Below are 16,200 nucleotides of genomic sequence, written 5' to 3'. Positions count from 1 at the left end.
CCTGTTGTATTCAGCATTTCACTGTGAGGTCTACTACACCTGTTGTATTCAGCATTTCACTGTAAGGTCTACTCCACCTGTTGTATTCAGCATTTCACTGTGAGGTCTACTACTCCTGTTGTATTCAGCATTTCACTGTAAGGTCTACTCCACCTGTTGTATTCAGCATTTCACTGTGAGGTCTACTACACCTGTTGTATTCAGCATTTCACTGTGAGGTCTACTACACCTGTTGTATTCAGCATTTCACTGTAAGGTCTACTACACCTGTTGTATTCAGCATTTCACTGTAAGGTCTACTACACCTGTTGTACTCAGCATTTCACTGTAAGGTCTACTACACCTGTTGTACTCAGCATTTCACTGTAAGGTCTACTACACCTTTTGTACTCAGCATTTCACTGTAAGGTCTACTACACCTGTTGTACTCAGCATTTCACTGTGAGGTCTACTACACCTGTTGTATTCAGCGCACGTGACAAATAAAGTTTGATTTGAGGCAATACAGATTTCTCAGGAGGTTTATACACTGTCCACTAGATGGCAGTGTGCCCACTGAATACGGTCTCCTCTGACAGGAAGACTGAGGGCAGCGATTCAACATCCTCAATCCATCTACTGTACCCAGTTACTCCCATCAGGGATTACATGGAAACATTACCATCAGACCAGAATAGAAACCTTCTCTGTTTACTAGGTTGCTAGGAAACGGAAGGGAAACATTACCATCAGACCAGAATAGAAACCTTCTCTGTTTACTAGGTTGCTTTCCTGAGGAAACGGAAGGGAAACATTACCATCAGACCAGAATAGAAACCTTCTCTGTTTACTAGGTTGCTGAGGAAACGGAAGGGAAACATTACCATCAGACCAGAATAGAAACCTTCTCTGTTTACTAGGTTGCTGAGGAAACGGAAGGGAAACATTACCATCAGACCAGAATAGAAACCTTCTCTGTTTACTAGGTTGCTTTCCTGAGGAAACGGAAGGGAAACATTACCATCAGACCAGAATAGAAACCTTCTCTGTTTACTAGGTTGCTAGGAAACGGAAGGGAAATATTTGGTTCATAATTGACACGGCTTTAGAGTCAGACTTTTTTTATTTCAAAGACAAGAGAAACAGTGGTGGTTCACTGGATTATGAGAAGGTTCTCGTCTCCTTCCTCCTCCCCTGTCTCCTTCCTCCTCCACTGTCTCCTTCGTCCTCTTCCCCGTCTTCTTCCTCCTCCCCTGTCTCTCTCCTCTCCTTCCATTTCTCCCCCTTCCCCCTCTCCTTCCTCCTCCCTAGTCTCTCCTCTCCCTAGTCTCTCTCCTCTTCCTAGTCTCTCTCCTCTTCCCAGTCTCTCTCCTCTCCCTAGTCTCTCTCCTCTCCCTAGTCTCTCTCCTCTCCCCCGTCTCTCTCCTCTCCCCCGTCTCTCTCCTCTCCTTCCATTTCTCCCCCTTCCCCCTCTCCTTCCTCCTCCCTAGTCTCTCCCCTCTTCCCCGTCTCTCTCCTCTCCCTCGTCTCTCTCCTCTCCTCGTCTCTCTCCTCTCCCTCGTCTCTCCTCTCCCTCGTCTCTCTCCTCTCCCCCGTCTCTCTCCTCTCCCTCGTCTCTCTCCTCTCCCCCGTCTCTCTCCTCTCCCCCGTCTCTCTCCTCTCCCTCGTCTCTCTCCTCTCCCCCGTCTCTCTCCTCTCCTCGTCTCTCCTCTCCCTCGTCTCTCTCCTCCTCCCCCCGTCTCTCTCCTCTCCTTCCATTTCTCCCCCTTCCCCCTCTCCTTCCTCCTCCCTAGTCTCTCTCCTCTTCCCCGTCTCTCTCCTCTTCCCCGTCTCTCTCCCTCTTCCCAGTCTCTCTCCTCTTCCCAGTCTCTCTCCTCCCCCTCGTCTCTCTCCTCTCCCTCGTCTCTCTCCTCTCCCCCGTCTCTCTCCTCCTCCCCGTCTCTCTCCTCCTCCCCGTCTCTCTCCTCCTCCCAGTCTCTCTCCTCTCCTTCCATTTCTCCCCCTTCCCCCTCTCCTTCCTCCTCCCTAGTCTCTCCCCTTCCCCGTCTCTCTCCTCTCCTCGTCTCTCTCCTCCCCTCGTCTCTCTCCTCCCCTCGTCTCTCTCCTCCCCCCTCGTCTCTCTCCTCTCCCTCGTCTCTCTCCTCTCCTCGTCTCTCTCCTCTCCCTCGTCTCTCCCTCGTCTCTCTCCTCTCCCTCGTCTCTCCCCCTCGTCTCTCTCCTCTCCTCTCTCCCTCCCTCGTCTCTCTCCTCTCCTCGTCTCTCTCCTCTCCCCTCGTCTCTCTCCTCTCCCTCGTCTCTCTCCCCCCCCCGTCTCTCTCCTCTCCTTCCATTTCTCCCCCTTCCCCCTCTCCTTCCTCCTCCCTAGTCTCTCTCCTCTTCCCAGTCTCTCTCCTCTTCCCAGTCTCTCTCCTCTTCCCAGTCTCTCTCCTCTTCCCAGTCTCTCTCCTCTTCCCAGTCTCTCTCTTCTCTTCCCCCCTAGTCTCTCTCCTCTTCCCAGTCTCTCCTCCTCTTCCCAGTCTCTCTCCTCTCCCTAGTCTCTCTCCTCTCCTAGTCTCTCTCCTCTCCCTAGTCTCTCTCCTCCCTCTCCCTCCTCTCCCTAGTCTCTCTCCTCTCCCTAGTCTCTCTCCTCTCCCTAGTCTCTCTCCCCCGTCTCCCTAGTCTCTCTCCTCCCTCCCTCCCCCTCTTCCCCGTCTCTCTCCTCCCCTCCCTCGTCTCTCTCTCTCCTCCCCCTCTCTCTCCTCCTCCCCTCGTCTCTCTCCTCCCCCCGTCTCTCTCTCCTCTCCTTCCATTTCTCCCCCTTCCCCCTCTCCTCCTTCCTCCTCCCCTAGTCCTCTCCTCTTCCCCGTCTCTCTCCCCTCGTCCTCTCGTCTCTCGTCTCTCCTCTCCCTCGTCTCTCTCCCTCTCCCTCGTCTCTCTCCTCTCCCTCGTCTCTCTCCTCTCCCTCGTCTCTCTCTCCTCGTCTCTCCTCTCCCTCGTCTCTCTCCTCTCCCTCGTCTCTCTCCTCTCCCTCGTCTCTCTCCTCTCCCTCGTCTCCTCTCCCTCGTCTCTCTCCTCTCCCTCGTCTCTCTCCTCTCCCTCGTCTCTCTCCTCCTCCCCCCGTCTCTCTCCTCTCCTTCCATTTCTCCCCCTTCCCCCTCTCCTTCCTCCTCCCTAGTCTCTCTCCTCTTCCCCGTCTCTCTCCTCTTCCCAGTCTCTCTCCTCTTCCCAGTCTCTCTCCTCTTCCCAGTCTCTCTCCTCTTCCCCGTCTCTCTCCTCTTCCCCGTCTCTCTCCTCTTCCCAGTCTCTCTCCTCTTCCCAGTCTCTCTCCTCTTCCCCGTCTCTCTCCTCTTCCCCGTCTCTCTCCTCCTCCCCGCTCTCCTTCCTCCTCCCTAGTCTCTCTCCTCTCCCTCGTCTCTCTCCCCTCTCTCCCTCGTCTCTCTCTCTCTCCCTCGTCTCTCTCGTCTCTCTCCTCTCTCTCTCTCGTCTCTCTCCTCTCCTCGTCTCTCTCCTCTCCCTCGTCTCTCTCCTCTCCCTCGTCTCTCTCCTCTCCCTCGTCTCTCTCCTCTCCCTCGTCTCTCTCCTCTCCCTCGTCTCTCTCCTCTCCCTCGTCTCTCCCTCGTCTCTCTCCTCCCCCTCGTCTCTCTCCTCCCCCTCGTCTCTCTCCTCTCCCTCGTCTCTCTCCTCTCCCTCGTCTCTCTCCTCTCCCTCGTCTCTCTCCTCTCCCTCGTCTCTCTCCTCTCCCTCGTCTCTCCCTCGTCTCTCTCCTCCCCTCGTCTCTCTCCTCTCCCTCGTCTCTCTCCTCTCCCTCGTCTCTCTCCTCTCCCCCGTCTCTCTCCTCCTCCCCCGTCTCTCTCCTCTCCTCGTCTCTTCCTTTCTCCCCCTCTCTCCTCCTCCCCCGTCTCTCTCCTCTCCTTCCATTTCTCCCCCTTCCCCCTCTCCTTCCTCCTCCCTAGTCTCTCTCCTCTTCCCCGTCTCTCTCCTCTTCCCCGTCTCTCTCCTCTTCCCCGTCTCTCTCCTCTTCCCCGTCTCTCTCCTCTTCCCCGTCTCTCTCCTCCTCCCCCTCTCCTTCCTCCTCCCTCGTCTCTCTCCTCTCCCTCGTCTCTCTCCCTCTCTCCCTCGTCTCTCTCCCTCGTCTCTCTCGTCTCTCTCCTCTCCCTCGTCTCTCTCCTCTCCCTCGTCTCTCTCCTCTCCCTCGTCTCTCTCCTCTCCCTCGTCTCTCTCCTCTCCCTCGTCTCTCTCCTCTCCCTCGTCTCTCTCCTCTCCCTCGTCTCTCTCCTCTCCCTCGTCTCTCTCCTCTCCCTCGTCTCTCTCCTCTCCCCCGTCTCTCTCCTCTCCCCCGTCTCTCTCTTCCTCCCCGTCTCTCTCCTCCTCCCCCCTCTCTCTCCTCTCCCGTCTCTCTCCTCTCCCTCGTCTCTCTCCTCTCCCTCGTCTCTCTCCTCTCCCTCGTCTCTCTCCTCTCCCTCGTCTCTCTCCTCTCCTTCCGTTTCTCTCCTCAAGTATCTCCTCCCTCTCTCCAGGTATCCCCCCACCCCCCTCTCCTCTCGTAGTTAAGTGGTAGTAGTTTAAGTGGTAGTAGTTTTAGTGGTAGTAGTAGTGGTAGTAGTTTTAGTGGTAGTAGTAGTAGTTTTAGTGGTAGTTGTAGTAGTTTTAGTGGTAGTTGTAGTAGTTTTAGTGGTCGTAGTAGTAGTAGTAGTAGCAGTCGTCTGTGGTGTTAGGGCTAGGTGGTAGTAGTAGTTTTAGTAGTAGTAGTAGTTTTAGTAGTAGCAGTTTTAGTGGTAGTAGTAGTTTTAGTGGTAGTAGTAGTTTTAGTGGTAGTCTGTGGGGTTAGTGTTCGGTGGTAGTAGGAGTTTTAGTAGTAGTAGATTAAGCGGTAGTCTGTTAGGACTAGGTGGTAGCAGTGGTACTATATCAACAGAGTATTGCAGGTGGTATTGGTGTAGTGACTCTCACCTTGAGGGCCAGGCAGTAGTCTGTGGGAGCCTTGTACTTCCTGCGGTAGTCCTGTCCGTAGTACACATTAACATGATCCAGCTGCAGGAAACACACCAGTTCTCTGGAAGCCTGCCAGCGGGAGAGAACAGATGGAGGATTTACAGTTGACTGTCATTGGCTTTCACTTCACCGCACTGTCCACTGGGTGGCGATTTACAGAAGATTGACTTAGAGGGACGTTGGTCATCTTGCTGCAGCTACTGCTGTTGATTGCTTTACTATCACACTTATAAACAGGAAATGATGTGCTAGTGACCTTTTCTCTCCTCCTCTCCCTGCACGTGGCATTCAGAGGGTCAATGAGGACACAGAGTACTTCGGTAAACTGTCTGCCTTTCTGCCTGCCTGCCGGCCTTTCGGTTTTTCAGCCGGTCTGTCTGCCTTTTCCTCTTTCTGCCTGTTGGTCTGTCGGCCTTTCTGCCTGTTGGTCTGTCTGCCTGTTGGTCTGTCGGCCTTTCTGCCTGTTGGTCTGTCTGCCTGTTGGTCTGTCGGCCTTTCTGCCTGTTGGTCTGTCTGCCTGTTGGTCTGTCGGCCTTTCTGCCTGTTGGTCTGTCTGCCTGTTGGTCTGTCGGCCTTTCTGCCTGTTGGTCTGTCGGCCTTTCTGCCTGTTGGTCTGTCTGCCTGTTGGTCTGTCGGCCTTTCTGTCTGTTGGCCTGTCTGCCTGTTGGTCTGTCGGCCTTTCTGCCTGTTGGTCTGTCTGCCTGTTGGTCTGTCGGCCTTTCTGCCTGTTGGTCTGTCTGCCTGTTGGTCTGTCGGCCTTTCTGCCTGTTGGTCTGTCTGCCTGTTGGTCTGTCGGCCTTTCTGTCTGTTGGCCTGTCTGCCTGTTGGTCTGTCTGCCTGTTGGTCTGTCTGCCTGTTGGTCTGTCTGCCTGTTGGTCTGTCTGCCTGTTGGTCTGTCAGCCTTTCTGTCTGTTGGCCTGCCCTTCTGTCTATGCATGTATGTATGTGTAGTGTTTAGTCCTCGCCCTGGGTAGTGTAATATAGTAACATGGCTGTAGCTGTGACCCCAGTATGTGTGAGTGTAGTTCATAGAGATCCCAGCTGGACAGACAGAACAGGCATTCCAAATGGCACCCTATTCCCTATTTAGTGCACCACAGTTAATCAGAGCACTATTCCCTATTTAGTGCACCACAGTTAATGAGAGCACTATTCCCTATTTAGTGCACTACAGTTAATGAGAGCACTATTCCCTATTTAGTGCACCACAGTTAATCAGAGCACTATTCCCTATTTAGTGCACCACAGTTAATCAGAGCACTATTCCCTATTTAGTGCACCACAGTTAATCAGAGCACTATTCCCTATTTAGTGCACCACAGTTAATCAGAGCACTATTCCCTATTTAGTGCACTACAGTTAATCAGAGCACTATTCCTATTTAGTGCACTACAGTTAATGAGAGCACTATTCCCTATTTAGTGCACCACAGTTAATCAGAGCACTATTCCCTATTTAGTGCACCACAGTTAATCAGAGCACTATTCCCTATTTAGTGCACCACAGTTAATGAGAGCACTATTCCCTATTTAGTGCACTACTGTTAATCAGAGCACTATTCCCTATTTAGTGCACCACAGTTAATCAGAGCACTATTCCCTATTTAGTGCACCACAGTTAATGAGAGCACTATTCCCTATTTAGTGCACCACAGTTAATGAGAGCACTATTCCCTATTTAGTGCACTACAGTTAATGAGAGCACTATTCCCTATTTAGTGCACCACAGTTAATCAGAGCACTATTCCCTATTTAGTGCACCACAGTTAATCAGAGCACTATTCCCTATTTAGTGCACCACAGTTAATCAGAGCACTATTCCCTATTTAGTGCACCACAGTTAATCAGAGCACTATTCCCTATTTAGTGCACCACAGTTAATGAGAGCACTACTGTTAATCAGAGCACTATTCCCTATTTAGTGCACCACAGTTAATCAGAGCACTATTCCCTATTTAGTGCACCACAGTTAATGAGAGCACTATTCCTATTTAGTGCACCACAGTTAATGAGAGCACTATTCCCTATTTAGTGCACTACAGTTAATGAGAGCACTATTCCCTATTTAGTGCACCACAGTTAATCAGAGCACTATTCCCTATTTAGTGCACCACAGTTAATCAGAGCACTATTCCCTATTTAGTGCACCACAGTTAATCAGAGCACTATTCCCTATTTAGTGCACCACAGTTAATCAGAGCACTATTCCCTATTTAGTGCACCACAGTTAATCAGAGCACTCTTCCCTATTTAGTGCACCACAGTTAATCAGAGCACTATTCCCTATTTAGTGCACCACAGTTAATGAGAGCACTATTCCCTATTTAGTGCACTACTGTTAATCAGAGCACTATTCCCTATTTAGTGCACCACAGTTAATCAGAGCACTTTTCCCTATTTAGTGCACCACAGTTAATGAGAGCACTATTCCCTATTTAGTGCACTACTTATGTAGGAATAGAGAGCCGTTAGGGTTTTAGAGGCTTTTTGTATCTTTAATCTGAGAGACGATATAATCTGGACAATAGGCTAACTGGTACTGATACTGTGCATTAAATAATCTAGGTCCGATTCCAGGAACACTATGCACTTCAAGATGGCTTCGATGGGACTCGAGGGGACATGGATGGGCTTCGAGGGGACATGGATGGGCTTCGATGGGACATGGATGGGCCTCGATGGGACTCGGATGGGCTTCGATGGGACTCGATGGGCTTCGATGGGCCTCGATGGGACTCGGATGGGCTTCGATGGGACTCGGATGGGCTTCGATGGGACTCGATGGGACATGGATGGGCTTCGAGGGGACATGGATGGGCTTCGAGGGGACATGGATGGGCTTCGATGGGACATGGATGGGCTTCGATGGGACATGGATGGGCTTCGAGGGGACATGGATGGGCTTCGAGGGGACATGGATGGGCTTCGATGGGACATGGATGGGCTTCGATGGGACATGGATGGGCTTCGATGGGACATGGATGGGCTTCGAGGAGACAAGGATGGGCTTCGAGGGGACATGGATGGGCTTCGATGGGACTCGATGGGCTTCGATGGGACTCGATGGGCTTCGATGGGCTTCGATGGGCTTCGATGGGACATGGGCTTCGAGGGGACTCGATGGGCTTCGAGGGGACTCGATGGGCTTCGATGGGACTCGATGGGCTTCGATGGGGACTCGATGGGCTTAGATGGGATTGGATGGGCTTCGATGGGACATGGATGGGCTTCGATGGGACATGGATGGGCTTCGATGGGACATGGATGGGCTTCGAGGGGACATGGATGGGCTTCGAGGGGACTCGATGGGCTTCGATGGGACATCGGATGGGCTTCGAGGGGACATGGATGGGCTTCGAGGGGACTCGATGGGCTTCGAGGGGACATGGATGGGCTTCGAGGGGACTCGATGGGCTTCGAGGGGACTCAATGGGCTTCGAGGGGACATGGATGGGCTTCGAGGGGACATGGATGGGCTTCGAGGGGACTCGATGGGCTTCGAGGGGACATGGATGGGCTTCGATGGGACTCGATGGGACTCGGATGGGCTTCGAGGGGACATGGATGGGCTTCGAGGGGACATGGATGGGCTTCGAGGGGACATGGATGGGCTTCGAGGGGACATGGATGGGCTTCGATGGGACATGGATGGGCTTCGATGGGACATGGATGGGCTTCGATGGGACATGGATGGGCTTCGATGGGACATGGATGGGCTTCGAGGGGACATGGATGGGCTTCGAGGGGACTCGATGGGCTTCGAGGGGACTCAATGGGCTTCGAGGGGACTCAATGGGCTTCGAGGGGACTCAATGGGCTTCGAGGGGACATGGATGGGCTTCGAGGGGACATGGATGGGCTTCGAGGGGAAATGGATGGACTTCGAGGGGACATGGATGGGCTTCGAGGGGACATGGATGGGCTTCGATGGGACATGGATGGGCTTCGATGGGACATGGATGGGCTTCGATGGGACATGGATGGGCTTCGATGGGACATGGATGGGCTTCGATGGGACATGGATGGGCTTCGAGGGGACATGGATGGGCTTCGAGGGGACATGGATGGGCTTCGATGGGACATGGATGGGCTTCGATGGGACATGGATGGGCTTCGATGGGACATGGATGGGCTTCGATGGGACATGGATGGGCTTCGATGGGACATGGATGGAAGCACTCAAAATCCAGAGAAGAGCATTTGGATCTCCTCAAGGTTTTGTGCTTGAGGCTTTTGATTTCCTGTGCATTATCTTCAGGAACTAAACCAACTTTCTATTTCCTGTGTATTATCTTCAGGAACTAAACCAACTTTCTATTTCCTGTGTATTATCTTCAGGAACTAAACCAACTTTCTATTTCCTGTGTATTAACTTCAGGAACTAAACCAACTTTCTATTTCCTGTGTATTATTATCAGGAACTAAACCAACTTTCTATTTCCTGTGTATTATCTTCAGGAACTAAACCAACTTTCTATTTCCTGTGTATTATCTTCAGGAACTAAACCAACTTTCTATTTCCTGTGTATTATCTTCAGGAACTAAACCAACTTTCTATTTCCTGTGTATTATCTTCAGGAACTAAACCAACTTTCTATTTCCTGTGTATTATCTTCAGGAACTAAACCAACTTTCTATTTCCTGTGTATTATCTTCAGGAACTAAACCAACTTTCTATTTCCTGTGTATTATCTTCAGGAACTAAACCAACTTTCTATTTCCTGTGTATTATTGTCAGGAACTAAACCAACTTTCTATTTCCAGTGTATTATTGTCAGGAACTAAACCAACTTTCTATTTCCTGTGTATTATCTTCAGGAACTAAACCAACTTTCTATTTCCTGTGTATTATCTTCAGGAACTAAACCAACTTTCTATTTCCTGTGTATTATTGTCAGGAACTAAACCAACTTTCTATTTCCAGTGTATTATTGTCAGGAACTAAACCAACTTTCTATTTCCTGTGTATTATTCTCAGGAACTAAACCAACTTTCTATTTCCTGTGTATTATCTTCAGGAACTAAACCAACTTTCTATTTCCTGTGTATTATCTTCAGGAACTAAACCAACTTTCTATTTCCTGTGTATTATCTTCAGGAACTAAACCAACTTTCTATTTCCTGTGTATTATTGTCAGGAACTAAACCAACTTTCTATTTCCAGTGTATTATTGTCAGGAACTAAACCAACTTTCTATTTCCTGTGTATTATCTTCAGGAACTAAACCAACTTTCTATTTCCTGTGTATTATTGTCAGGAACTAAACCAACTTTCTATTTCCTGTGTATTATTGTCAGGAACTGAACCAACTTTCTATTTCCTGTGTATTATTTTCAGAAACTAAACCAACTTTCTATTTCCTGTGCATTATCTTCAGGAACTAAACCAACTTTCTATTTCCTGTGTATTATTTTAAGGAACTAAACCAACTTTCATTACTAGTTTTCTGAAAATACTCAATTGTACTTTTCTTAACCAGTTGATCATTTGCAGTCATCCCCCATTGGGGAGAATGTTGTACTTATTTTCTGTTTGTAAGTGTGTTAATATTTCTAAATGTTTGATTTGGTTAGTCAGTATTGGGACGCTAACAATCCAAAGAATAAGAATCTACGACATGTTATTTTTAAATATAGAATGACAATTACAGTTTCCCATGTTACTGAATGGGTCAGAGGGCAGGAGAGGCCTGGAAAAGTTTCCCATGTTACTGAATGGGTCAGAGGGCAGGAGAGGCCTGGAAAAGTTTCCCATGTTACTGAATGGGTCAGAGGGCAGGAGAGGCCTGGAAAAGTTTCCCATGTTACTGAATGGGTCAGAGGGCAGGAGAGGCCTGGAAAAGTTTCCCATGTTACTGAATGGGTCAGAGGGCAGGAGAGGCCTGGAAAAGTTTCCCATGTTACTGAATGGGTCAGAGGGCAGGAGAGGTCTGGAAAAGTTTCCCATGTTACTGAATGGGTCAGAGGGCAGGAGAGGCCTGGAAAAGTTTCCCATGTTACTGAATGGGTCAGAGGGCAGGAGAGGCCTGGAAAAGTTTCCCATGTTACTGAATGGGTCAGAGGGCAGGAGAGGCCTGGAAAAGGATCATTTCATGAATCACTAGTGTGTCTTGGAGCAGTAGAGTGTTCAGACTTTCATTGCTGATAATATTTTTGGCCCTGCATCATCACAGATGTTTGACTAAACACACTATTTGAATACTGGTTAGTCAGTGTGTTCCAGGGACGTACCTTGGCTTTTCCTTTAGGAACATAGTAGATCCCAGAGGCTCTGAGCAGGAAGTATCTCTTCTTCCAGCTCTTCTTTCCATCCTCCTTCAGCCAGAGTACTCCCTCCATCTCAGGTACAGAGACGGCGCTGCCACAAAAACACTCCTGCCGCAGAGAGCACACGCACGCGCGCACACACACACACACACACACACACACACACACACACACACACACACACACACACACACACACACACACACACACACACACACACACACACACACACACACACACTTTGAAATGAGCTAAATAAGTCAAGTTGTGTCCATCGGTTTGTTTGCTATGTTGAGATCACTGTACCTCCAGTAGTGCTTCCTTGTTCCTGTCTGCCATCTCGCACGTCTCCTTCCGCCCCAACAAATAGTTCTGTGATTTTCCAGAAAAGGGTTAAATCAGGGTATGATAGTCAAATTTAGATTTAGATATTTAACTATACTTTATTTAACTAGGCAAGTCAGTTAAGAACAACAATCCTTTTGTTTACTAGTCCAACGCTCTAACCACTAGGCTACCTGCTGGTTACTAGTCCAACGCTCTAACCACTAGGCTACCTGCAGGTTACTAGTCCAACGCTCTAACCACTAGGCTACCTGCTGGTTACTAGTCCAATGCTCTAACCACTAGTCTACCTGCAGGTTACTAGTCCAACGCTCTAACCACTAGGCTACCTGCAGGTTACTAGTCCAACGCTCTAACCACTAGGCTACCTGCTGGTTACTAGTCCAACGCTCTAACCACTAGGCTACCTGCTGGTTACTAGTCCAACACTCTAACCACTAGGCTACCTGCAGGTTACTAGTCCAACGCTCTAACCACTAGGCTACCTGCTGGTTACTAGTCCAACACTCTAACCACTAGGCTACCTGCTGGTTACTAGTCCAACGCTCTAACCACTAGGCTACCTGCTGGTTACTAGTCCAACGCTCTAACCACTAGGCTACCTGCTGGTTACTAGTCCAACACTCTAACCACTAGGCTACCTGCTGGTTACTAGTCCAACACTCTAACCACTAGGCTACCTGCTGGTTACTAGTCCAATGCTCTAACCACTAGGCTACCTGCAGGTTACTAGTCCAACGCTCTAACCACTAGGCTACCTGCTGGTTACTAGTCCAATGCTCTAACCACTAGTCTACCTGCAGGTTACTAGTCCAACGCTCTAACCACTAGGCTACCTGCAGGTTACTAGTCCAACGCTCTAACCACTAGGCTACCTGCTGGTTACTAGTCCAACGCTCTAACCACTAGGCTACCTGCTGGTTACTAGTCCAACACTCTAACCACTAGGCTACCTGCAGGTTACTAGTCCAACGCTCTAACCACTAGGCTACCTGCTGGTTACTAGTCCAACACTCTAACCACTAGGCTACCTGCTGGTTACTAGTCCAACGCTCTAACCACTAGGCTACCTGCTGGTTACTAGTCCAACGCTCTAACCACTAGGCTACCTGCTGGTTACTAGTCCAACACTCTAACCACTAGGCTACCTGCTGGTTACTAGTCCAACACTCTAACCACTAGGCTACCTGCTGGTTACTAGTCCAATGCTCTAACCACTAGGCTACCTGCAGGTTACTAGTCCAACGCTCTAACCACTAGGCTACCTGCTGGTTACTAGTCCAATGCTCTAACCACTAGTCTACCTGCAGGTTACTAGTCCAACGCTCTAACCACTAGGCTACCTGCAGGTTACTAGTCCAACGCTCTAACCACTAGGCTACATGCAGGTTACTAGTCCAATGCTCTAACCACTAGTCTACCTGCTGGTTACTAGTCCAACGCTCTAACCACTAGGCTACCTGCAGGTTACTAGTCCAACGCTCTAACCACTAGGCTACCTGCAGGTTACTAGTCCAACGCTCTAACCACTAGTCTACCTGCTGGTTACTAGTCCAACGCTCTAACCACTAGGCTACCTGCTGGTTACTAGTCCAACACTCTAACCACTAGGCTACCTGCTGTTACTAGTCCAACGCTCTAACCACTAGGCTACCTGCTGGTTACTAGTCCAACGCTCTAACCACTAGGCTACCTGCTGATTACTAGTCCAACGCTCTAACCACTAGTCTACCTGCTGGTTACTAGTCCAACGCTCTAACCACTAGGCTACCTGCTGGTTACTAGTCCAACGCTCTAACCACTAGTCTACCTGCTGGTTACTAGTCCAACGCTCTAACCACTAGTCTACCTGCTGGTTACTAGTCCAACGCTCTAACCACTAGGCTACCTGCTGGTTACTAGTCCAACGCTCTAACCACTAGGCTACCTGCTGGTTACTAGTCCAACGCTCTAACCACTAGGCTACCTGCTGGTTACTAGTCCAACGCTCTAACCACTAGGCTACCTGCTGGTTACTAGTCCAACGCTCTAACCACTAGTCTACCTGCTGGTTACTAGTCCAACGCTCTAACCACTAGGCTACCTGCTGGTTACTAGTCCAACACTCTAACCACTAGGCTACCTGCTGATTACTAGTCCAACGCTCTAACCACTAGGCTACCTGCTGATTACTAGTCCAACGCTCTAACCACTAGGCTACCTGCTGGTTACTAGTCCAACGCTCTAACCACTAGGCTACCTGCTGGTTACTAGTCCAACGCTCTAACCACTAGGCTACCTGCAGGTTACTAGTCCAACACTCTAACCACTAGGCTACCTGCTGGTTACTAGTCCAACACTCTAACCACTAGGCTACCTGCAGGTTACTAGTCCAACGCTCGAACCACTAGGCTACCTGCAGGTTACTAGTCCAACGCTCTAACCACTAGGCTACCTGCTGGTTACTAGTCCAATGCTCTAACCACTAGGCTACCTGCAGGTTACTAGTCCAACACTCTAACCACTAGGCTACCTGCTGGTTACTAGTCCAATGCTCTAACCACTAGTCTACCTGCTGGTTACTAGTCCAACGCTCTAACCAGTAGGCTACACTGCTGGTTACTAGTCCAACGCTCTAACCACTAGGCTACCTGCTGGTTACTAGTCCAACGCTCTAACCACTAGGCTACCTGCAGGTTACTAGTCCAACGCTCTAACCACTAGGCTACCTGCTGGTTACTAGTCCAACGCTCTAACAACTAGACTACCCTGCTGGTTACTAGTCCAATGCTCTAACCACTATGCTACCTGCAGGTTACTAGTCCAACGCTCTAACCACTAGGCTACCTGCTGGTTACTAGTCCAATGCTCTAACCACTAGGCAACATGCTGGTTACTAGTCCAACACTCTAACCACTAGGCTACCTGCAGGTTACTAGTCCCAACGCTTTAACCACTAGGCTACCTGCTGGTTACTAGTCCAATGCTCTAACCACTAGTCTACCTGCTGGTTACTAGTCCAACGCTCTAACCACTAGGCTACCTGCTAGTTACTAGTCCAACGCTCTAACCACTAGTCTACCTGCTGGTTACTAGTCCAACACTCTAACCACTAGGCTACCTGCTAGTTACTAGTCCAACGCTCTAACCACTGGGCTACCTGCTGGTTACTAGCCCAACGCTCTAACCACTAGGCTACCTGCTGGTTACTAGTCCAACGCTCTAACCACTAGGCTACCTGCTGGTTACTAGTCCAACGCTCTAACCACTAGGCTACCTGCTGGTTACTAGTCCAACACTCTAACCACTAGGCTACCTGCTGGTTACTAGTCCAACGCTCTAACCACTAGGCTACCTGCAGGTTACTAGTCCAACGCTCTAACCACTAGGCTACCTGCTGGTTACTAGTCCAATGCTCTAACCACTAGTCTACCTGCAGGTTACTAGTCCAACGCTCTAACCACTAGGCTACCTGCAGGTTACTAGTCCAACGCTCTAACCACTAGGCTACCTGCTGGTTACTAGTCCAACGCTCTAACCACTAGGCTACCTGCTGGTTACTAGTCCAACACTCTAACCACTAGGCTACCTGCAGGTTACTAGTCCAACGCTCTAACCACTAGGCTACCTGCTGGTTACTAGTCCAACACTCTAACCACTAGGCTACCTGCTGGTTACTAGTCCAACGCTCTAACCACTAGGCTACCTGCTGGTTACTAGTCCAACGCTCTAACCACTAGGCTACCTGCTGGTTACTAGTCCAACACTCTAACCACTAGGCTACCTGCTGGTTACTAGTCCAACACTCTAACCACTAGGCTACCTGCTGGTTACTAGTCCAATGCTCTAACCACTAGGCTACCTGCAGGTTACTAGTCCAACGCTCTAACCACTAGGCTACCTGCTGGTTACTAGTCCAATGCTCTAACCACTAGTCTACCTGCAGGTTACTAGTCCAACGCTCTAACCACTAGGCTACCTGCAGGTTACTAGTCCAACGCTCTAACCACTAGGCTACATGCAGGTTACTAGTCCAATGCTCTAACCACTAGTCTACCTGCTGGTTACTAGTCCAACGCTCTAACCACTAGGCTACCTGCAGGTTACTAGTCCAACGCTCTAACCACTAGGCTACCTGCAGGTTACTAGTCCAACGCTCTAACCACTAGTCTACCTGCTGGTTACTAGTCCAACGCTCTAACCACTAGGCTACCTGCTGGTTACTAGTCCAACACTCTAACCACTAGGATACCTGCTAGTTACTAGTCCAACGCTCTAACCACTAGGCTACCTGCTGGTTACTAGTCCAACGCTCTAACCACTAGGCTACCTGCTGATTACTAGTCCAACGCTCTAACCACTAGTCTACCTGCTGGTTACTAGTCCAACGCTCTAACCACTAGGCTACCTGCTGATTACTAGTCCAACGCTCTAACCACTAGTCTACCTGCTGGTTACTAGTCCAACGCTCTAACCACTAGTCTACCTGCTGGTTACTAGTCCAACGCTCTAACCACTAGGCTACCTGCTGGTTACTAGTCCAACGCTCTAACCACTAGGCTACCTGCTGGTTACTAGTCCAACGCTCTAACCACTAGGCTACCTGCTGATTACTAGTCCAACGCTCTAACCACTAGGCTACCTGCTGGTTACTAGTCCA

At 49.8% G+C, this 16,200-nt stretch overlaps 1 protein-coding gene across 1 annotated transcript in view; it reads right to left on the bottom strand.

Annotated features, from left to right (window-relative positions):
• Positions 1-16,200, bottom strand: part of raph1a (Ras association (RalGDS/AF-6) and pleckstrin homology domains 1a) — a 216,368-nt gene that overhangs the window by 16,322 nt on the left and 183,846 nt on the right. The window contains 3 exon segments of the mRNA XM_052523268.1: positions 4,909-5,019; positions 11,181-11,324; positions 11,523-11,588. Coding sequence (XP_052379228.1) covers positions 4,909-5,019; positions 11,181-11,324; positions 11,523-11,588 — 321 coding nt within the window.

Source organism: Oncorhynchus keta, chromosome 7, assembly GCF_023373465.1.
Source record: "Oncorhynchus keta strain PuntledgeMale-10-30-2019 chromosome 7, Oket_V2, whole genome shotgun sequence".
Lineage (NCBI taxonomy): Eukaryota > Metazoa > Chordata > Actinopteri > Salmoniformes > Salmonidae > Oncorhynchus > Oncorhynchus keta.
Note: the sequence above shows the minus strand (reverse complement) of the source record. Positions and strands in the feature narration are given on the sequence as shown.